The 24214-nt window shown below is 44.7% G+C and overlaps 1 protein-coding gene across 1 annotated transcript in view; it reads right to left on the bottom strand.

The window, feature by feature from the left end:
- The window catches only part of hip1ra (huntingtin interacting protein 1 related a), a 114697-nt gene that overhangs the window by 33857 nt on the left and 56626 nt on the right, over positions 1-24214 (bottom strand). Inside the window, exons 7-10 of the mRNA XM_078421694.1 lie at positions 18972-19033; positions 6732-6872; positions 3489-3546; positions 914-989 (exon numbers count right to left, since the gene is read on the bottom strand). Of these exons, the coding sequence (XP_078277820.1) occupies positions 914-989; positions 3489-3546; positions 6732-6872; positions 18972-19033 (337 nt within the window). The remainder of the gene's footprint in view (positions 1-913; positions 990-3488; positions 3547-6731; positions 6873-18971; positions 19034-24214) is intronic.

Here is a 24214-nt window from a genome sequence, read left to right as displayed (position 1 = left end):
TACTTTGGGGGGGCTTTAGGTTTAGGTTTATTACTGTCATGCTCACTGGAGTATAGTGGAAAGCTTTATTTTGCATGATTTCCAATCAGATTAAATAATACTATGTATAAATACAATCAAGTCAAACTCAAGTACAATAGGTAGAACAAAGGGGCGGATACTGAGTGCAGAATATAGTTCTCAGCAGAGTCGCGCACCAATTCCAAAGACAAAGTCCAACGTCTGCAAGGGGGTAGAAGTGAAATAGACAGTACCCCAGCTTATGGAAGGACCGTTCCAGAGTCTGATAACAGAGGGGATGAAGCTGTTCCTGAGTCTGGTCGGGCACGCTTTCAAACTTCTGTACTTTATACCCAATGGCAGCAGGGAGAAAGAATGACCGGGGTGGGACAAGTCTTTGATTGTGTCGGGTGTTTTTTTGAGGGAGCATGAATTGTAGATGGAGTCAATGATGGGGAGTCAGCTCTGTGTGCTGGATGGACAGGGCTACATCCACAACTCTGCAATTTCTTGCGGTCTTTGATACAGAGTATGAACCCGATTCTCAGATCTGGATTCAGAAGAGATGGGAACAAAATAAATTGAGGCGCAACCCTGACTAATACTAATCTCAAATTGGAATGAAATAATGAAATACTATTAACATTAACAAACTAAGTTTACATTTATTATAGTCGACACGTGAAATTATTTAAAATATTATTTTGCTCTGTAAACCACAAGGAAATGGGTAGAATTAATGACTTTCAGGAGCTGCAAAATGGTGAGTGCCACACTAAACTCTTAAAAGTGTAAACTTAGCAAAATCAACAGCAAATATAATGGAAGCCGGTAGTTTATAAGAAGTTAAACGGAACAGATAAAGGCCTCATTCGCAAATACTTTGCGCTATTTTTCTGCAGAACCCCCATACCTCAGGCAACTTGGGGATCTGGATGAGACGTTTGAAATACAACATGTCACGAGAACGACTGAAGAAACTCTTTAGACTGCAATAAAATCAAAGACAGCAAAATTAAATCATCTCTGCGTCATGTCCATAAATTATTATTATTTTGCGTGCATTACAATGAATAACTTCACACTTTGTGGCACGGTGGCGCAGCGGTAGAGTTGCTGCCTCACAGTGCCAGAGACCCGGGTTCGATCCTGACTATGGGTGGTGTCTGTACGGAGTTTGTACGTTCTCCCTGTGACCGCGTGGGGTTTCTCCGGGTGCTCCGGTTTCCTCCCACGCTCCAAAAACGTACAGGTTTGTAGGCTAATTGGCTTCAGTAAAATTGTAAATCATCCCTGGTGTGTGTAGGATAGTGTTAGGTTGCGTGGATTGGTGTTCGATGCAGACTCGGCGGACCGAAGGCCCTGTTTCCGTGCTGTATCTCTAAACTAAACTAAACTTATTCACTAAAAAGTACTTTTCCCAAGTATCTTTCCAAAGTCCTTTACATCTGAAGAAGGGTCTCGACCCGAAACGTCACCCATTCCTTCTCTCCAGAGATGCTGCCTGTTCCGCTGAGTTACTCCGGCTTTTTGTGTCTATTTACAATCTCTCTCATCAGGTTCATGCCCGATTTTGTGATATCAGCAATTTCAAGATTATGTGTTGCACGCCCATGTCTATTTAAACACATACAGGACAAAGGTGAACCTAGCACTAACCTACAGCGTAAACAAGGAGAATGTCATGTAAGTGCTAAATGCTGCTTCATGACGTGGCACAATTCAACAGGGGCAGCCTAGTGATGCAGTTGGTAGAGCTGCCGCCTCACAGCACCAGGGACCCAGGTTCAATCCTGACCTTGGGTGCTGTCTGAGTGCACATTCTCCCTGGGACCACGTGGGTTCCTCCAGGTACTCTGGTTTACCCCGCATCCCAAAGACACGCGGGTTTATAGAATCATAGAAATACACAGCAACGGGCTCTTCGGCCCAACTCGTCCAGGATGATCAAGATGTCCCATTCACAATAGTCTCATTTACCCGTGTTTGGCCCACATCCCTCTACACCTTTCCTATACAGGTACCCCAGTGTCTTTTAAATGCTGTTTTTTGTACTTGCAAGGTTAATTGGTTGCTGTAAATTTCCCAATATGTGCAGTTGAGTGATAGAATCTGGGGAAATTAATGACAATATGGAGAGAATAAAGTTGGATTGATTAGTGTGGGATTAGTGTAAATGAGTGCTTCATAAATTCATGTTCTAGGAGCAGGATAAGGCCATTCGGGCCATCAAGTCCACTCTGCCATTCAATTATGGCTGATCTATCTTTCCCTCCCAACCTTATTCCCCTGCCTTCGCTCCATAACTCCTGACACCTTTACAAATCAAGAATCTGTTCATCTCCGCCTTAAAAATATCCATTGACTTGGCCTCCACAGCCGTCTGTGGCAATGAATTCCACAGGTTCACCACCCTTGATGGTCAGTGTGGACACGATGGGCCGAAGGGCCCGCTTCCATGCTGTATCTCTCTCTTTAAGGCATGGTTAACTACAGACCGAGTGCTGGTAAATGGAATTAGTACAGACAGATATTAGATGGTTGGCATGGACATGATGGGCCAAGGAGCCTATTTCTGTTCTGTACAACCTATAAACACCATAAAAGTACAATGAGCTTGGTGCTGAGAGGAGGTGCATTTAGTCTTTAGGTAGATGCAAAATGCTGGAGTAACTCAGCGGGTCAGGCAGCATCTCGTTAGTTGTGACAAGTTGATTATGTGGTAGCACACATCTTTCAGCATAATTCCACACACAATTAGTGTGAAAACATTATCCAAACTTTCCTTCCTTGCTGCTCCATTGTTCCAACTTAGCAAAGATCTGCAGCATCTGTAGATGGGTTTATTCTCTCACCCATCTATCCATTGCACATTGCAGAACGTTTATTCTCTCACCCATCTATCCATCCAGAAAACGTGGCTCGACTAACGTTTCCAGGCAGGACCTATTTCTGGTTTGTTCAGATTAGAGCCTTAAAATCATACAGCACGGAAACTTCAGACCAACTCCTCCATGCTGACCAAGATGCCCCATCTAAGCTAGTCCCATTTGCCCACATTTGGCCCATATCCCTCTGAACATTTCCTATTCATGTACCTGTCCAAATTTTTTGTACATAGTGATGTCGTACCTGCCTCACCTTCCTCTTCTGGTGGTTCATTCCATTTACCTACCACCCATAAGACCATAAGACAGAGGAGCAGAATAAGACCATTCGGCCAATCGAGTCTACTCCGCCATTCAATCATGGCCGATCAAACTTTCCCCTTCAAACCCATTCTCCTGCCTTATCACCATAACCTTTGATGCCCTCTAAATGAAAAAGTTACCCTTCAGGGTCCTATTAAATCTTTCCCCTCTTACCTTAAACCTATGTCATCTGGTTCTTGATTCCCCTACATCGAGTAAAAAATACCTCTGTGCATTCATCCTGTCGATTGCCGCATGGTTTTATTTACCTAAACTTGTAATAAAATTATTTGGTACCTGTGAAATTCATCGTAGAATCGGTCCCTATGTCCTTGCAATGTCTCAGCTGGCAGACCTGTTTAAGGTAAACATTAACACAATTTAAGTCATGAACTGTCCATTCATAATTATCTTTTTAAAATTATTATTATTTATTTACTTTTTCCGGTCAATACAATACACAGACTGACCATACAATTGTGAAAGTTAAATAGTACGAAATAATTATATCAAAAATAAAACAAAATAATCACACATGATATTCTCTGACCGAAAAAAAAGGTGTACGCAGAAGCCAAAGCTTATTGTCCTACTACAAATTGAAGGAATGATATTTTATTATCACACATGACATGTCACAATGAAATTCTTTGCTTTGCAAACCACACACAAGTAACCAAAGAGTCGCTACGTATAGGGTGCCAACGTATAGGGCCCCTTTGTTCTCGACAGCGATTCCACGCATACCATGACTTCTATTGCCCTCTTAACTATTTAGTAAATTGTTGTGACGCTGGCAATCATGGTAATCTTTTAGTCTGGTAGTACTTCACTGAACAGGTGTTGGAGGGTCTATTGGTGGCTTAGCGGTAGAGTTGCTACCTTACAGCACCAGAGACCCGGGTTCGATCCTGACTACGGGTGCTATCTGTATGGAGTTTGTACGTTCTCCCTGTGACCGCGTGCGTTTTCTCCGGATACTCTGGTTTCCTCCCACACTCCAAAGACGTGCAGGTTTGTAGGTTAATTGGATTCTGTAAATTGTCCCTAGGGTGCAGCATAGAACTAGTGTACGAGAATCACTGGTCGGCGTGGACTCGGTGGGCCGAAGTGCCTGTTTCCATTCTATGTCTCTATACTAAGCTAAACTATTGCATTCATTGTGAAACAGGTTTGCAAGAGGAAGGAGGAAAAGTAGGACGTGGATGTGGCAGGAAGAATAGAGGCTGCAGGAAGGTGAGAAATTAATCTGGTCACGCGAGGATGTGGAAAGTGGTGCATCACCAGATAGGTGCTGATGAATGATTTGTTCAGGAAGAACAGACTCCCTCCCACACATCACATGGGTGTGTCACAGCATCACACCATGAACTGGCCAAGCCTGTTTTTCCAGGCAATTCCCTGCTCAGCTTTCAATGAAAGGTCAAGAAGATAAAGAGAGACAACAGATGCTGGAGTGTGGAACAAAATATCATATCCTTTCCCCCTCCCACTTCTATCCACCCATCAGCTTCTCCCCAGCTGGCTCCACACATCACCTAATAGCCTGTCCCTTCCCCACCCGGCATACTGCTAAACACCGGGCGGCACGGTGGCGCAGCGGTAGAGTTGCTACCTTACAGTGTCAGGTTTGATCCTGACTAAAGGTGTTGTCTGTACGGAGTTTGTACATTCTTCCTGTGACCTGTGTGGGTTTTATCCGTGTGCTCTGGTTTCCTCCCACACTCCAAAGACGTACAGGTTTATGGGTTAATTGGCTTCGCTAAAAATTGTAAATTGTCCTTAGTGTGCAGGATAGTGCTGGTGTACAGGGTGATTGCTGGTCAGCATGGACTGACTCGGTGGGCCGAAGGGCCTGTATCTCTAAATTAAAACATTAATTTCTAATACTGCACCATAACATGACCAACGCACAAAGTGCAGGAGTAACTCAGCGGGTCAGGCGGCATTTATGGAGGGAATGGGCGGATGACGTTTCGGGTCAGGACCCTTCTTCAGACTTGTGTAGTAGGAGTGAGAAAGCTGGAGAAAAATGTGAGGATAGAACTTTGACCTGCTGAGTTACTCCAGCATTTTGTGAATAAATACCTTTGATTTGTACCAGCATCTGCAGTTATTTTCTTATAAAGACAAATGATAGGTGGATACAGGTTAGGGGAGGTTTCCAAGTTGGGACCCTTTTTCAAAGAGGCTCTGAAGAAGGTACTGACCCAAAATATCCTCTGGTTATTCCCTCCACAAATGCTGCCTGATCCGCTGAGTTACTCCAGCACTTTGTAGTTTGCTCAAGATTCTGTAGTTCCTTGTATATCCATAACAATACCAACTTCTTTCCACAGGGGCAGCACTAAAATCTATCGTGTGCCATTAACTCACACCAGGAATCAACAACACTGCATGAAAATCATGCTTGCGTTGAATTTACTTTAGATATGCATGCTCAACACAAGCACACCTCCCTGAACCGTGCAGTCCATTCACTTGGACAGAGTACTCTCTGGAAACTTGCCCACGGCCGCTGGTCTGACAGTGCTCAACCTAACCAGTCAATTGGTGCAGCAGCAGCTTAACGGAGCTCAACACCACTATAAGGCAGCTGGTGCTGTAACTGATCCAAACCCTCATCTATCCATTTTCTCAGGAGTTGCTACCTGGCCTGATGTGGTACTCCAGTAATTTGTGTCTATCTTTGGTATAAACCAGCATCTGCAGTTCCTTTTTATTACATTGTGCTGTAATCCGTCCGCTATGTTTACTATGAAGCCATAGCTGTGAATACTTATTATTATGTTATATAAGCTGTCACACTAATGACATGTTTGTTGCAAAGTTAACATGTAAATTGAGAATGTGGAATAATTTTCTCTCAATGTGTTGCGCTACACAATTTTATTTAGGCTTATCTACAACACAACCCTAATTATTCAGCTGCCTTCAACAAACAAATTTCAACCATCAAGGACTCTGTGGCGAACTCCATGTTGGTAAAGAGTCCCAAAGCTCTTGGTAAAGATGAAAGGAAAATTGTACGGTCGAGGCAAGGGATGTTAAGGGGAAAGCAGACAAATAAGGGTGTCTTTACAGGTTGGATCTGGATTAGAATGTCCAATTCTGAACCCAGAGTTGAGTGGTTGGTCCAGAGATTGTAATCGATGCCAAACATAGAGAGGTGGATATATGGAACAAGACGCCAGAGAAGGTAACTGAGGCAGATAATATTAACAGCATTTAAAAACATTTGGACAGGTACATGGATAGTGTAGGCTTAGACAGATAGAGGCCAAATGCAGGCAGGTAATGCAGGTAATGCCAAATGCAGGCAGTGTAAATGGGGCATGTTGTTCGGTGTGGGCAAGTTGGCTGTTTCCATGCTGTGTAACTCAATGACGACAGGCTTAGTCTTGGCATTGTGTTCGGCACTGACATTGCGGGCCAAACGGCCTGTGGAGGTACTGTCCTCTTCTATGCTCTATTTATTCTTTTTGCAGTCTCCAGTTTCATCAGATATTTACAAGGTGTTGCAGAATAGTTGGTACTTACACGAGTGAAGTTTGAACATTAGCTTTACGGTGTAGTGGTACAGGTGGCTGCAGTCCTGAACCACCTGAATGAGAGGGGCCAGGCGGCACTGACCAGAGGGCGTCTGTGATACCGCATACGAAGTATCCAGCGACCTGAAGACTAAAAATAAAGAACAAGAACAAAGATGTTATAAAGGGTGCTATCAGTGTAAACTAGGGTTATCATATCATATCATATATATACAGCCGGAAACAGGCCTTTTTCGGCCCACCAAGTCCGTGCCGCCCAGCGATCCCCGTACATTAACACTATCCTACACCCACTAGGGACAATTTAAAAAAAAACATTTACCCAGCCAATTAACCTACATACCTGCACGTCTTTGGAGTTGGGTTGCAGGATGTAGGAGAACAGGTTGGTCTACACTGTAGTAATTTTAAAAGACCCATTAAATTAGAAACAGAGACTGATTGATTGATCGATTCATTCGTTCATTCGTTGTTTCATTCATTCATTCATTCATTCATTCATTCATTCATTCATTCATTCATTCGTTCAATGATTGAAGTAAGCAGGCCCTTCGGCCCACCGAGTCCACGCTGACCATTAAACACCCGTTCACACTAGTTCCACATTATCCCACTTTCGCATCCACTCCCGACACACTAGAGGCAATTTACAGAGGCCGATTAACCTACAAACCAGCACATCTTTGGAATGTAGGAGAAAGCCAGAGCACCTGGAGGAAACCCAGGTGGTCACAGGGAGACCGTGCAAACTCCACACATACAGCACCCGAGGTCAGGATTGAACCCGGATCTCTGGCACTGTGAGGCAGCAGCTCTACCCACTGCGCTAACGTTTGTGAACAGAACCTGAAAAGCAGTGTGAGCTGCAATGAGGATGCTATGAGGTTGTAGGGTGACTTGGATAGGTTGTGTGAGTGAGCAGATGCATGGCAGATGCCACATAATGCGGATAAATGTGAGGTTATCCACTTTGGTGATAAGAACAGGGAAGCAGATTATTATATGAATGGTGTCAGATTAGGAAAAGGGGAGGTACAACGAGACCTGGGTGTGCTTATACATCAGTCACTGAAAGTAAGCATGCAGGTACAGCAGGCAGTGAAAAAAGCTAATAGTATGTTGGCCTTCATTGCGAGAGGATTTGAGTTTAGGAGCAAGGAGGTCCTACTGCAGTTGTGCAGGGCCCTGGTGAGACTGTACTTGGAGTATTGTGTGCAATTTTGGTCTAATTTGAGGAAGGACATTATTGCTATTGCTGGAGTGCAGCGTAGGTTCATCAGGTTAATTCCCGGGATGGACATATGGTGAAAGAATGGGTCGACTGGGCTTGTATTCACTGGATTTTAGAAGGATGAGAAGGGATCTTATAGAAACATATAAAATTCTTAAAGGATTGGACAAGGCTGGATGCAGGAAAAATGTTCCCAATGTTAGGGGAGTCCAGACCCAGGGGACACAGTTTAAAAATAAGGGGTAGGCCATTTAGGACTGAAATGAGAAACCATTTTTTCACATTTTTGCAGCGCCGGAGACCCGGGTTCGATCCCGACTACAGGCGCCGTCTGTACGGAGTTTCTACACTCTCTCCGTGACTGCGTGGGTTTTCTCCGAGATCTTCGGTTTCCTCCCACACTCCAAAGACGTACAGATTTGTAGGTTAATTGGCCTGGTGTATGTGTAAATGGTCCCTATAGTGTGTGTTAGGGTAGCGTTAATGTATTGGGATCACTGGTCGGTGCGGACTCGGTGGGCCAAAGGGCCTGTTTCCGCACTATATGTCTAAACTAAACTGAAAGTAGAGAAATCAATAAACTGAGGACATAAGTTTAAGATGAAAGGGGAAATATTTCCCCTGAGGGGCAACCTTTTCATACAGAGGGTTGTGGATATATGGAACGAGCTGCCAGAGGAGGTAGTAGAGGCAGGTACAATAACCATTTAAAAGAGACAGATATATTCATGGACAGGAAGGGTTTAAAGGGACACAGGCAAATGGACTTGATTAAATGGGGCATCTTGGTCTGCATGGACAAGTTGGGCTGAAGGGCCCATTTCCATGCTCTTTGACTATCTAAGGTCAGTCAAGATTTTGAATTAATTTCACTATTTATTTACAAATACATTAGCTTCTTGGATGCCTAAATGACTCTTGTAACACTCCTTACAATCTCAGGGTTGTGTTCATTGGCCCTAGCTGGTGACATTAAATTAATGTGGCAGGGGGATGGGAGCATGAGCAGAGAGACAGAGGGGTGTAAAATGAGGGTAGAAGCAATAGGTAGCAAGGTGAAAAGTAAAAGTGGCAGACAGACAAATCCAGGGCAAAAATCAAAAAGGGCCACTTCTCAACATAATTGTATAAGGGGTAAGAGAGTTGTAAAAACAAGCCTGAAGGCTTTGTGTCTCAATGCAAGGAGTATACGTAATAAGGTGGATGAATTAAATGTGGAGATAGTTATTAATGATTATGATATAGTTGGGATTACGGAGACATGGCTCCAGGGTGACCAAGGCTGGGAGCTCAACATCCAGGGATATTCTATATTCAGGCGGGATAGACAGAAAGGAAAAGGAGGTGGGGTAGCGTTGCTGGTTAGAGAGGAGATTAAAGCAGTGGAAAGGAAGGACATTAGCTTGGAGGATGTGGAATCGATATGGGTAGAGCTGCGAAACACTAAGGGGCAGAAAACGCTAGTGGGAGTTGTGTACAGGCCACCTAACAGCAGTAGTGAGGTTGGGGATGGCATCAAACAGGAAATTAGAAATGCGTGCACCAAAGGTGCAGCAGTTATAATGGGTGACTTCAATCTACATATAGATTGGGTGATCCAAATTGGCAGGGGTGCTGAGGAGGAGGATTTCTTGGAATGTTTGCGAGATGGTTTTCTAAACCAACATGTCGAGGAACCAACGAGAGAGCAGGCCATTCTAGACTGGGTATTGAGTAATGAGGAAGGGTTAGTTAGCAGTCTTGTTGTGCGAGGCCCCTTGGGCAAGAGTGATCATAATATGGTGGAGTTCTTCATTAGGATGGAGAGTGACAAAGTCAATACAGAAACAAGTGTTCTGAACTTAAAGAAAGGTAACTTTGAGGGTATGAGGCGGGAATTGTCCAAGATAGACTGGCAATTGATGCTGAAAGGGTTGACGGTGGACATGCAATAGAAGGCATTTAAAGATTTAAAGATCGCATGGATGAACTACAGCAAGTGTTCATCCCAATTTGGCAAAAGAACAAACCAGGAAAGGTAGTGCATCCGTGGCTAACAAGGGAAATCAAGGATAGTATTAAAACAAAAGATGAAGCATACAGATTAGCCAGAAAAAGTAGCATACCAGAGGACTAGGAGAAATTCAGAGTCCAGCAGAGGAGGACAAAGGGCTTAATTAGGAAAGGGAAAATAGATAATGAGGGAAAACTGGCAAGGAACATAAAAACTGACTTCAAAAGCTTTTATAGATATGAGAAGAGAAAAAGATTCGTTAAGACAAATGTAGGTCCCTTGCAGTCGGAAACAGGTGAATTGATCATAGGGAACAAGGAGATGGCAGACCAATTGAACGACTACTTTGGTTCTGTCTTCACTAAGGAAGACATAAACAGTCTGCCGGAAATAGCGGGGGACCGGGGGTCTAATGAGATGGAGGAACTGAGGGAAATCCAGGTTAGTCGGGAAATGGTGTTAGGTAAATTAAATGGATTAAAGGCAGATAAATCCCCAGGGCCAGATAGGCTGCATCCCAGAGTGCTTAAAGAAGTGGCCTCAGAAATAGTGGATGCATTAGTGATAATTTTTCAAAACTCTTTAGATTCTGGAGTAGTTCCTGAGGATTTAGAACGGAGATGAGGAAGAACTTTTTCAGTCAGAGACTGGTGAAGGTGTGGAATTCTCTGCCTCAGAAGGCAGTGGAGGCCAGTTTGTTGGATGCTTTCAAGAGAGAGCTGGATAGAGCTCTTAAGGATAGTGGAGTGAGGGGTATGGGGAGAAGGCAGGAACGGGGTACTGATTGAGAGTGATCAGCCATGATCGCATTGAATGGCGGTGCTGGCTCGAAGGGCTGAATGGCCTACTCCTGCACCTATTGTCTATTGTCTATTGACTGGAGGGTAGCTAATGTAACCCCACTTTTTAAAAAGGGAGAGAGAGAGAAAACGGGGAATTATAGACCAGTTAGCCTAACATCAGTAGTGGGGAAAATGCTAGAGTCAGTTATTAAAGATGTGATAGCATCACATTTGGAAAGTGGTGAAATCATCGGACAAAGTCAGCATGGATTTACAAAAGGCAAATCATGTCTGACGAATCTTATAGAATTTTTCGAGGATGTAACTAGTAGAGTGGATAAGGGAGAACCAGTGTTGTATCTGGACTTTCAGAAGGCCTTCGTCAAGGTCCCACTTAGGAGATTGGTGTACAAACTTAAAGCACACCGTATTGAGGGTTCAGTGTTGAGGTGGATAGAAAATTGGTTGGCGGACAGGAAGCAAAGAGTAGGAATAAACGGGTCCTTTTCGGAATGGCAGGCAGTGACTAGTGGGGTACCGCAAGGCTCAGTGCTGGGACCCCATTTATTTACAGTGTATATTATTGATTTGGACGAGGGAATTGAATGCAACATCTCTAAGTTTGCGGATGACACGAAGCTGGGTGGCAGTGTTAGCTGAGAGGAGGATGCTAGGAGGCTGCAGAGCGACTTGGAAGATTAGGCGAGTGGGCAAATGCATGGCAGATGCAATATAATGTGGATAAATGTGAGGTTATCCACTTTGGCGGCAAGAACAGGAAAGCAGCGTATTACCTGAATGGTGACCGATTGGGAGAAGGGGAGATGCAACGTGACCTGGGTGTCATGGTGCACCAGTCATTGAAAGCAAGCATGCAGGTGCAGCAGGCAGTGAAGAAGGCGAATGGTATGTTGGCATTCATAGCAAGAGGATTTGAGTTTAGGAGCAGGGAGGTTCTACTGCAGTTGTACAGGGCATTGGTGAGACCGCACCTGGAGTATTGTGTGCAGTTTTGGTCTCCTAATCTGAGGAAAGCCGTTCTTACCTTAGAGGGAGTACAGAGAAGGTTCACCAGATTGATCCCTGGGATGGCGGGACTTTCATATGAAGAAAGACTGGATAGACTAGGCTTGTACTCACTGGAATTTAGAAGACTGAGGGGGGATCTTATAGAAACATATAAAATTCTTAAGGGGTTGGAGAGGCTAGATGCGGGAAGATTGTTCCCGATGTTGGGGGAGTCCAGAACCAGGGGTCACAGCTTAAGGATAAGAGGGAAGTCTTTTAGGACCGAGATGAGAAAACATTTCTTCACACAGAGAGTGGTGAGTCTGTGGAATCTTCTGCCACAGAAGGTAGTTGAAGCCAGTTCATTGGCTATATTTAAGAGGGAGTTAGATGTGGCCCTTGTGGCTAAAGGGATCAGGGGGTATGGAGAGAAGGCAGGTACAGGTTACTGAGCTGGATGATCAGCCATGATCATATTGAATGGCGGTGCAGGCTCGAAGGGCCGAATGGCCTACTCCTGCACCTATTTTCTATGTTTCTATGTTTCTATTTGGTATATTGAGTCCGTGGTATTGAACAGAAAACCTGCATGCACTTCTTCTGAAGTCAGTGTCTGTATACAGATCTGGACTCAGATAAATAGACCATTAGAAAATTAAAGCTCAGGAGATCATTACAAATTTGGCTCCTTCTTGCAACTTTATACATTTTTATTTAAAACCTTCCCTCTCAGCTAAGAGTACTCTTCTATAAATACATATGTATTGGTAAAATCCAGTTCCTTACGAGGATAAATTTATTGCCTATGGATAAGTAGTCCAAACAAAGGTACACTTCTAACTCATCTATTTATATATGATGTATATTATAAAAGGATGAGGTGGGAGCTGCTTTACTTCCTCATTATCCACCCTGGGTGGTTCTACGGAACTGGCAAAATTTGCAGCAAAGCATCAACTACGGTCCTCTGAAGCACCAATTGCCACTTTTGATTGTTGTAGTTGACATACGAAAGAAGAAGATAAAAGGATATTATAAAATGAATTGATAACCTTCACTGTTTAGAGGGATCAACTGTGCTGACAAATACTTCCTTTTGTAAACATTAATTAATTAAACTGGAGATTAACCCAAATGAATTAATCGGAACTACTGATAATTTCAGGGCCACTGGAGATCTGATTTGTCCATGAATCAGGATAATACAGTATTGGCAGCACTGTTTTGTTCGGTTGATCCTCCAGCTGTTCTATTTTGCATAATAAATAGAATGGTGCGGGAGGGGTGAGAGGGGACAATGCAGGGATAACAACTGCAACAAACATCTCTGCGATGTGCAGGGTTCTGTTGCAATATCAATTATTTAAAACATCAATTCCATTTGCGGGTGACAACTAAGTGGTGTATGGCAAACTTATTGTAGATTGTCCAAGCACCAAGCCACAGCTTCCTGACAATCAGGCGTTGCATAATCACGGCCACTCATTTGTTGATTTACCAGATTCTTCAAAACCGGCAAGACCAGACTTGGCACTGTGGAAGCATACAATCTTTGTGGGGCCTTCACGTTCAGTGCACCAATCACAGAGCCACAGAGCATGGAAACAGGCCCTTCGACCCAACTTGCCCACACCAACCAACATGCCCCATCTACACTAGTCCCACCTTGCAACTGCACTTGGCACATATCCCTCTAAACCTATCCTATCTATGTACCTGTCTCAATGTTTTTTAAAAGTTGTGATAGTCCCTGCCTCAACTACCCCTGGCTGCTCGTTCCATACAACCACCACCGTTTGTGTAACCAAAATTACCTCTCAGGTTCCTATTAAATCTTCCCCCCCTCATCTTAAACCGATGGCCTCTTTTCACCCATTCTTGGGAAGAATCTGTGCATTTACCCATTCTATTCCTCTCATGATTTTGAACACCTCAAAAAGATCACCCCTCATCCTCCTGCACTCCAAGGAATAGAGTCCTAACCTGCTCAACCTCTTCCTATAGCTCAGACCCTCCAGTCCTGGCAACATTCCTCCATTCCCCCCCCTACATCAAAAATCTTCTAACCCACCTCTCTAACTCCAGGTCCCTCAGGTCGGCCGACTTGGGGCTACTCACTATCCCGCGGTCTAGGCTTAAGCTCAGGGGTGACCGCACTTTTGCGGTTGCAGCTCCTAGACTGTGGAACAGCATCCCTCTCCCCATCAGAACTGCCCCCTCCATCGACTCCTTTAAGTCCAGGCTCAAAACCTATTTCTACTCCCTAGCGTTTGAGGCTCATTGAGGCGGCGCTGTGAACTGTTTGCGTGCTACTGTATGTTTCATTTTTTTCCTTAGTACCTAATCAGATGTACAGCACTTTGGTCAACGTGGGTTGTTTTTAAATGTGCTATACAAATAAAATTGACTTGACTTGACTTGACATCCTCGTAAATCTTCTCTGCACACTCTCCAGCTTGGCAGCATCAATTCAATCATATTTGCAGTGTGACTTGCAGCAAGTTGCACTCGAGTCAGGCAGCACGGAAACAAGCCCTTCGGCCCGACTCCTCCACACAGGTCAAGATGCCACATCCAAGTTGGCTGCGTTTGCCTGCGACTGTGTTAAACTTAATAATGGGCTCAAATTGTATTTTGAGGGCTGCTGAACTAACACCTGTGTTTCTCTTTAACCAGAGAGTGAATGTTGAGATAGACTGACGGATGACAGAGAAAGAGGACAAAGTCTTGTCAAAATTAGATACTAAGATTGCATGGAGATGGAGGGGGCTCGGGGAAATGGGTAGGAAGGTACAAACAACTCCACCCCACCCCATTTTTACATTTTTAACATCAAGGGACAATTTTACCATCTGTATGAACGAGTATCAGAGATGAAACTTCAGCTCGAAGGTTTGACACAAAATGCTGGAGTAACTCAATGGGACAGGCAGCATCTCTGGAGAGAAAGAATGGCAGCCATTTCTTCTCTCCAGAGATGTTGCCCATCCCACTGAGTTACTCCAGCATTTTGTGTCACCCATTCCTTCTCTCCAGAATTGCTGCCTGTCCCGCTGAGTTACTCCAGCATTTTGTATCACCCATTCCTTCTCTCCAGAGATGCTGCCTGTCCCACTGAGTTACTCCAGCATTTTGTGTCTACCTTCAATTTAAACCAGCATCTGCTGTTCTATCCTACACATGAAACTTCAGCTTATGGGCCAAAGATTTTGATTTACGTTGCACTAACAATTGCCATCTTATTAAATGGACACAAAAATCATTAGTTACTAGTTTCCTGTGGCAAGTCAATTATTAATCAAAGTGCAAATCCAGTAAAATGGCTATTGGTAAATAAGGTGTTGCTTATGCAAATAACCAGTGTGTATTTAAACCCCCTGAAGATAAATAAAGATATTTGACATTAACAACACCAAGTACAATTACAGATAAATTAATGAGAAGCAAACCAAACTGAATATCCTAGAAATCTGCAGTAAAAACAAACAACATTGAAGACACTCAATAATATTTTCAGTTTACAATGCTCATTCTACACTCCAGTCTGAACTCCTGCACATTAAAGCAAATTTGTACAAACAGCTCTGGGATGTTCAATCGAGATGAGTTCAGGATTAGTGACAGGCCAAAACGACAATTATAAATATGACATCCGATTTCCTTTCCACTTCCTCCCCAGCCTCAATAATCACAAACTTCCATATCCTGACACCTCACCTTCTCCGAGCTTCAGTGGCTACAGTACGTTTCCAGTCAATAGGTAGAATGCCTGATATATAAAGTTATGAGAGGCATGGGTAGACAATCAAAGTCTTTTTCCCCAGGGAGGAAATGTTAAAGGCTGGAGGGCGTGGATTTAAGAGGAGGAAGGGCAAAGTTTTAAGGTGAGGGGGGGGGAAAGTTTAAAGGTATTGTGCAGGGCAATTAAGATTTTTTTTTAACCACACACACACACACGATGGTGGGTGCCTGGAATGTGCTGTCAGAGGTGGTGGTGGAGACAGATTCAAAGTTACATCAACTAAATAGATAGGCTAAATGCACAGACTCTTTTAGACAGAGTAGGGGCATCAAGAACCAGAGAACATAGGTGAGGGGAGAGGGCTGGGGGGAGGAGGGTAGATTTAATAGGAACCTGAGGATATTGAATGTCCAGTATATGGGCAGCTTGCAGCCCAGTGGTATGAACATTGACTTCTCCAACTTTAGATAGTTCCTCTGACCCTCTCTTCCCCTCCCCCTTCCCAGTTCTCCCTCTATCTTCCTGTCTCCACCTATATCCTTCCTTTGTCCCACCCCCCTGACATCAGTCTGAAGAAGGGTCTCGACCCGAAACGTCACCCATTCCTTCTCTCCTGAGATGCTGCCTGTCCTGCTGATTTACTCCAGCACTTTGTGAATAAATACCTCCAGCATATTAGGAAATAAGTTGCCTGGTTTGCAATACTTAGCATGGCAGTGTCAGGGCATAAATGTTGAGGGGGGGAGTTCTGCCAGGTTCTTCACTCCACCTTGGGAACCTTGCACCGCGGATGCTTATGGAACAGAGGATCAATGATGGCTGATTGGCTTGTTGACCTCAGGCTGCTCTGTACGTCACCTCATGATGTGCCTAAAATCAAGTGGGATATCTAATGGCCAACTAACAAATTCCAGGAGTCCATTGCTCTCTGTGCTGTTGGGTGATACATTAAAGCCACTGTCAGTCCACCGCCGATCTTCCGGCAGCTAGTGGTCCAGCACTTCCTTTAATCCGGACAAAATCGCGAGAGAGCATTTGAAATCCACCGCGGAAGTCCCCCCGCAAATGTGGCGCCTCGGCCGGGTGAGGCGTCCGATTTTGACCTAATCGGGACTTCCCCGCCGATCAGTGGGTCGAATCTGCCCCCTGCGGCCAGGGCTCTGGAACTCCGGCTTGGCCGGTGCAGGCAGATCCGTTCTCACGGCCGACTTTGTGGGCCGGTATCTCACACCCCTCCGGGCCGTGGCCTCTGCTGGTCCAGTGAAACAAATAATATGGCAAGGCACTGGAACCAAGGGTGTCAGAAAATCAGTGTTGGACCTGTACTGTCTAGGGAACAACTCCACTGACAACCGTGAATTGAAAAAAAGGAATGCACACTATTTCATTCCACTATATTTCAAACTCTAGATATACATCCACTGATCCTTGTTGACTGTTCTGTACACTCTACAGTACAACACTCTACAGAGTAACGCACCGCCAAATTATAAAAGATTCTAATAATGACCACCTGTGAGTTCTTCAATGCTAAATGCAATCAATGTAGTTTAGAAATCTAACGCCATCTCCGAAAGTAGTTTTTTTCTTTACTCAAAATTATTTTCTTCAACTGCAAATATTAAAAATACACTTAAGAATAACAGAATAAATATAGGCTGCTAGAATTAGATGTCAGGAATCTCTAAAGGCATCTGTGTAACGAGGACATGTTTAGAATCAAGACGCCTGTGAGTTTAAAATACTGCAGAAGATTGGGACATTAATTTCACAGCGCAGAAAGTAGGTCCTTTAAAAGCCTGGAAAGAAGTGAGCGCAGCAGAGAAGAAGGATGTTTACTGGCATCGAGTTCCGTCATTAGACATTGGAGATACAGTGCGGAAACAGGCCCTTTGGCCCATCGAGTCCACGCCGACCATCGATCACCTCATACACTAGGACTGTCCAGCACGGTAAGGACAATTTACAATTTTACCGAAGCCGATTAACCTAAAAATCTGCACATCTTTGGGTGTGTGTGAGAAAACCAGAGCACCTGGAGAAAACCCACGGGGAAAACGTACAACGTCCATACAGACAGCACCCAGAGTCAGGATCAAACCTGGGTCTCTGGAGCTGTAAGGCAGCAACTCGACTGCTGCACCACCTGGGCCCTTGGTTTGCCCAACCTACTCCACCCACCCCTCCCCTGCCACTTTCCACTACAACCACAGGAGGTGCAACACCTGCCCATACACCACCTCCCTCACCTCCACAGGTGCAACACCTGCCCATACACTGCCTCCATCACCTCCACAGGAGGTGCAACACCTGCCCATACACCACCTCCCTCACCTCCACAGGTGCAACACCTGCCCATACACCACCTCCCTCACCTCCACAGGTGCAACACCTGCCCATACACTGCCTCCCTCACCTCCACAGGAGGTGCAACACCTGCCCATACACCGCCTCCCTCACCTCCACTGAGGGACTCCTACAGCACCTCCAGGAGGGACAGTTTACATGCACCTCCACCAGCCTCGTCTACTGAATTCAGCGTTCCTGATGCGGCCTCCCTCACATTGGCGAGACCAGGTGTAGCCTGGAGAACTGTTTCACTAAACAATTAGTTTCCAACCATATTAACTCCCCTTCCCATTCCCATACTGAGTTTGCAGTCCGGGCCTCTTCCATTGCCAGAGTGAGGCAACGCTCAAACTGGAAGAGCAGAACCCTATATTCCACCTGGGCAGCTTACAACCCAACGGCATGAACAGTGAATTCTCCAATTTCAGCCAAAAGGTCAGTTGGGGCGGCACAGTGACGCAGCAATAGAGCTGCTGCCGCACACGCAAGAGTCCCAGGTTCGATCCTGACCTCGGGCGCTACCTGTGTGGCGTTTGTACATTCTCCCTGTGACCTCGTGGGTTTTTGCCAGGTGCTCCAGTTTCCTCCCGCATGCCAAAGACGTGTGGGTTTGTAGGTTAATTGGCTTCTGAAATTTCCTCCTAGTGTGTAGGGCGGCACGGTGGCGCAGCGGTAGAGTTGCTGCCTTACAGCGAATGCAGCGCCGGAGACCCAGGTTCAATCCTGACTACGGGCGCCGTCTGTCCGGAGTTTGTACCTTCTCCCCGTGACCTGCGTGGGTTTTCTCTGAGATCTTCGGTTTCCTCCCACACTCCAAAGACGTACAGGTATGCAGGTTAATTGGCTGGGCAAATGTTTTTTTTTAAATTGTCCCTTGTGGGTGTAGGATAGTGTTAGTGTGCGGGGATCGCTGGGCGGCGCGGACCCGGTGGGCCGAAGGGCCTGTTTCTGCGCTGTTTCTCTAACATCAAATTGGACGTGAAGGGCTGAACGGCCCCTTTTTCTGAGCTGTAGAAATCTATAACACTATGGCTTAAAAATCTCTTTCATCAGCCCAGCTAGACATCAATTAACATTCCAGACAAATGGTGCAATAAAAGTGTATCCACGTGAAACATGCTTACCAGATTCAGCAACCTTAAGTTCACAGTCCATGTAATCAAACATTTCCACCGTGAGCTGAAAGCTGCAATTAAAAGAAAGTTTACTCTAACATCGAATCTGTAACAGAGCATATTCAGACATGTAACTGCACTTTCTCGTCCTCTGCACCTAATATCATTAACCAGTCTCTGAAATTGATTAACTGCAACAGAAGCACAATGGCATCGGTACGACACCTACCGACACCCACCCTCCACCTTCTCAAATGCCACTTTGTGTTTGAGAATCATATTCATACACAACGGAAACAGGCCCTTCGGCCCAGCCTGCCCATGCTGACCAAGGTGCCCCCAATCTATTCTTGTCCCACCTGCTTGCATTTGGCCCATATCCCTCTAAACCTCTCCTTTCTATGCATCTGTACAAATGCCTTTTAAATGTTGTTATTGTTTCTACCTCTACTACCTCCTCTGGCCGCTCGTTCCATATACCCACCACCCTCTGTGTGAAACGTGAACTGAAGGGTGAGCAAAGTCAAGTCTGTACCTTGAGGAGAAAACAACACCCTCTGAAACGTAGACACAAGGAACTGCAGGTGTTGGAACCTTGAGCAAAGCACAAAGTGCTGGAGGAGCCCAGGAGATCAAGTCAAGTTCCTCCAGCTCTTTGGGTTTTACCCACTGAAAAGTAATGGTCAGCCTCAACAACAGAAGCCAAGCAGGAGTCACAGTAATCACTCATCATTGCCTGTCCCAGGTAGTCAAGTGCACCATCGTTCCCTGATATCACTAGGGAAGCAAACACAGCCTGAATACTCCAGTCTGAAAAATCATCAGCATTGCACACATCAACAACTACTTAAAGAAAATACTCTGTTTCCCCTTGGATGCGGCCGTAACTCCAAGTGTATTTGTCGAGCTTTCATTTTAAGAGATCACCAGTGCAGTGACATTTATTCACAAAATGCTAGAGTAACTCAGCAGGTCGGGCAGCATCTCAGGAGAGAAGGAATGGGCGACGTTTCGGGTCGAGACCCTTCTTCAGACTGAAAAAGGGTCTCGACCCGAAACGTCGCCCATTCCTTCTCTCCTGAGATGCTGCCTGCCCTGCTGAGTTACTCCAGCATTTTGTGAATAAATACCTTCGATTTGTACCAGCATCTGCAGTTATTTTCTTACATTACCAGTGCAGTGACAGGACTGTAGGTTGATTGGCCATTGTGGAAAAAAAGCCCTAGGCGTGTCAGGAGTGGATGAGAAAGTGGGATAACATAGAACTAATGTGTGCAAGTGATTGATGGTCAGCGCAGACATGATGGGCCGAAGGGCCTGTTTCCACACTAGGTCTCTAAAATTAAAATTATGATGTTAACAATCTCAGTGCTATGTCCTGGCCAAAACATATTTGGAGATTTCTAAATATAATGATCTACAAAGTGTAAATGTTGAGATAAGCCAATTACACTTTTTTAGGGCAGGGATTGCAAACAGAAATAAAGATCACATTTGGCACTGTATTTTTTTTTAATGTAATTTTTTTCTATGGATTTATTGGCCACTGTCCAGAAATCTGACGTTCTCAGGACCTGGCAACTCAGGTCTGGCTCATGTTGTAACCAGCATGGGCGAGCCGGTGGGATACTTGGAGCTGCCCAAGCCACAAGCAAGTGTCTGTTCTTCATCCAGATCCACATGAATGGAATAATATTTGCCCTCCAAGTTGTCATTTTTAATCCAGGGACCTCTCCTTCCTCCCCAAACCCAAATCCCTCCCAGTCCACCACCACATGCCAAGACGGCCAAAGCAACGATGCATCTCTGGAATATGAAGGGCCCCACCCCAAAACATCATCTGTCCACTCCCTCCACAGATGCTGCCTGACCCACCAAGTCCCTCCAGCACTTTGTGTTTTGTTCAAGGTTCCAGCATCTGGAACCAGAGGACTTAGGTTTAAGGTGAGGGGAGAAAGATTTAATAGGAACCTGAGGGGTATCTTTTTCTCACAGAGAGTGGTGGATGTATGGAACACGCTGCAGGAGGAGTTGAGGCAGGTACTATCGCAACGTTTAAGAAACATTTAAACAGGTACATGGACAGGACAGGTTTTGAGGGATATGGGCCAAATGCCGGCAGGTGGGACTAGTGCAGATGGGACATGTCGGCTGGTGTGCGTAAGTTGGTCCAAAGAGCCTATTTCCACGCTGTAAGACTATGACTCTATCTGCAGCTCCTTGTGGAAATATCTTGATTCTCAGATCCCCATTCAAAAAACAAATGTTTTACTGAGAGATGACAGGAACTATTATTTAGCTACAACAGTGTACATCTGCTAGCATGTTTGTTCCTCTTAGGTAGTCACTGTAGTAAAGTAAGCTTTCTTTTTTTTTTTTTAACTCTCCTATAAATGCAACAAAGTTAGAGCCCAAATGATGAATTCAATGCCACTAAAAAAAGTTCAGATTTAAATGCAAACCAATGCAAATTAGTCATTATGCCTTTATTGAAAAGTCACCATAGCTTGTGTTTGTTAGAAACATGCTCTAAACCGAAGGGCCTGTTAGGTTAGTGGATGCTACAGATAGACATTTAGAGCAACTGTGCTCTGGGTCACACAAGAATAATACTTTGCTGCTATTCTGCTTTTGCATTTAGACCAGGAGGCTGGTTTCTCTAATGATATCAAGCTGTTCAATCTATAAATACAAGATGCAGAATCACTATTTTTATAACTTCAATTCATCAGCAGTTTCAAAGTCCCACACGTGTATGCATGCATGGTGGCCAGGCGTGTCAAAATAACATAACACAAGACAATTTGGTAAAAAAACCAGCACAATCACACCCCTTCCCTCACCTGTATCCACCTATCACTTGCCAGGCTTTGTTCATCCCCACCTCTCTTTTCTTGATTAGTACGGGTGTCAGGGATTATGGGGAAAATGCAGGAGAATGGGATTAAGAGGGAGAGATAGATCAGCCATGATTGAATGGCGGAGTAGACTTGATGGGCCGAATGGCCCAATTCTTCTGCTATATCTTATGAACTTTTCCAGTTTTCCCCCTACTCCAATCAGTTTGACGGCGGTCAAAATATTATTGATCCAATCCACAGATGCTGCCTGACCCACTGAGATCCTCCAGCCCTGTGTGTTTTGTTCAGGGTCTACATTGTTCCCCCACCTATTAACGCAAAGGCACCTTAATTTTGGAAAAGGCTAATAGCACATTATTTGTGAAGATAGTCCTTTGCCTGATGCAAATATGGAACTAAATAATTATCTATTTACCCATTCAGGACAATAGCCTTTGGTCAACAGTCATGAGGTATGGTGAACAAGAACGACAAAGAGCATTGACAGTGTGCTCTTTCACCACCTTTATAAATTGGGACGGTCAATGTTAATGTTTACAAACGTAAACCAAATGATGCAAAGTGCACTAAGTTGCACAGAAATGCAGTATTTGAACAAAAATCTACCAAAAAGTTTGCTTACAATGTCTTAAGATCAGTCCGTGAAGAGTCACTTGATCTACAAACTACAGTCTTTCACTGTCAGTTAAATTAGAAGATCAGCATTTTAGGGTTTTAATGCAAAAGAGAGAGCAAATCTCGATGTTTTAAAAGAGGACTGACAGTAATTCGTAAACATCAGACTTTCCTGTTCCAATAGACCTTTGAAGGCTATATTCTTCATACCAGTGCTAATTACACCAGAAATGCCCTGCCAACATTCTTTCAATACAAAATTATCTTTATTGCTCAAAATTATAAGATTTGAGGTCAGCTGCAATTGTCCTGAACTTGGGGGGGAGGGGGAGGGGGGTATGGTATGATATGATGATAAATATTATTACAGAAAACAGCCAATGTTAGTGGGATCATTTTTCAGCTCACTCACTGAGAAAATGGCATCCAGGGACTGTCTTTTAAACTCACCTCCAAAAAGAGAATAATGCTCTATAAAAGGTACAAACAGTAATGCTGAGTTTGATCACAGAAAACAAATACTGGGGAGAATATTTTACTGTGGGTGTGAAAGGACGTTTCCTAATTTTAAGCATGCACTGACTTTTTCTAGTTTCTAGTTTCTAGTTAGCAACCGGGAGATCCAGCAGGTCTTAGACAAGCTGGTCTGTTCCACTGGGATTCTTTGTTGCCTTCATTCAGCTGAGATATCACTAGCACCTCTCTTGTCCATCCTCATAGTTCAGGTAATAATCAATGAGTCCAGGGCACTACTTTGAGAGAACAGTAAGGTTCTACACATGTCCAAGGCTTGCAAGTAATCTTAACCTCTGAAGTCTTCTGTAAAAATGAATCTGGTTTATGGACATGCCCAACTTACATAAAGCTCTCCCAATATTTCTTCCCAAGGAGAAAATCATTTGATTTTAACATTGGATAAATACAAAGTTGGACAAACTTGGACACAGTTCAAAAACAGAAGAGGATTGGGGCAGAGCTTCAAGCAGCTCTTCCTTGTTCCCCAGAGATCATTCATACAGCAGCAGTGTATGTGACCAAGGGAACTTATCTGTGCCTCTTAGTTTAGTTTAATTTACCTTATTGAAACAGCATGGAAACTGGACCTTCGGCCCATGCCGACCATCAATCACCCATTCACACTAGTTCGATGTTATGCCACTTTCTTACCCACTCCGTACACACTAGGGGCAAATTACAGAGGCCAATTAACCTACAAACCCGCACGTCTTTGGGATATGGAAGGAAACCGGAGTACCCAGAGGAAACCCACGCAGTTCTTTGTTTGTTTAGAGATACAGCGTGGAAACAGGCCCTTTAGGCCCACCGGGTCCGCACCGACCAGCGATCCCCGCACACTAACACTATCCGAAATGCACTAGGGACAATTTTTACATTTACCAAGCCAATTAACCTACATACCTGTACTCTTTGGAGTGTGGAAGGAAACCGATGATCTCAGAAAAAACCCACGCAGGTCATGGGGAGAACGTACAAACTCCATACAGACAGCACCCATCGTCGGGATCGAACCCGGTCGCCAGCACTGCAATCACTGCAAGGCAGCAACTCTACCGCTGCGCCACCGTGCCGCCTCACAGTCACAGGGAGAATGTGCGAAATTCACACGGACAGCACCCGAAGTCAGGATCAAACCCGGGTCTCTGGCATTGTGAGGCAGCAGCTCTACCTGCTGCGCCACCGTGCCGCCCAATTGTTCAGATGTGGCACGAAAAGCCCAGAGGCAGTAAAGTGAAATGCATATTCAGGTAACTATTT

Source organism: Rhinoraja longicauda, chromosome 25 (assembly GCF_053455715.1).
Source record: "Rhinoraja longicauda isolate Sanriku21f chromosome 25, sRhiLon1.1, whole genome shotgun sequence".
NCBI classification, from domain to species: Eukaryota; Metazoa; Chordata; class Chondrichthyes; order Rajiformes; family Arhynchobatidae; genus Rhinoraja; species Rhinoraja longicauda.
This window is presented reverse-complemented; position numbering and strand designations above follow the sequence as displayed.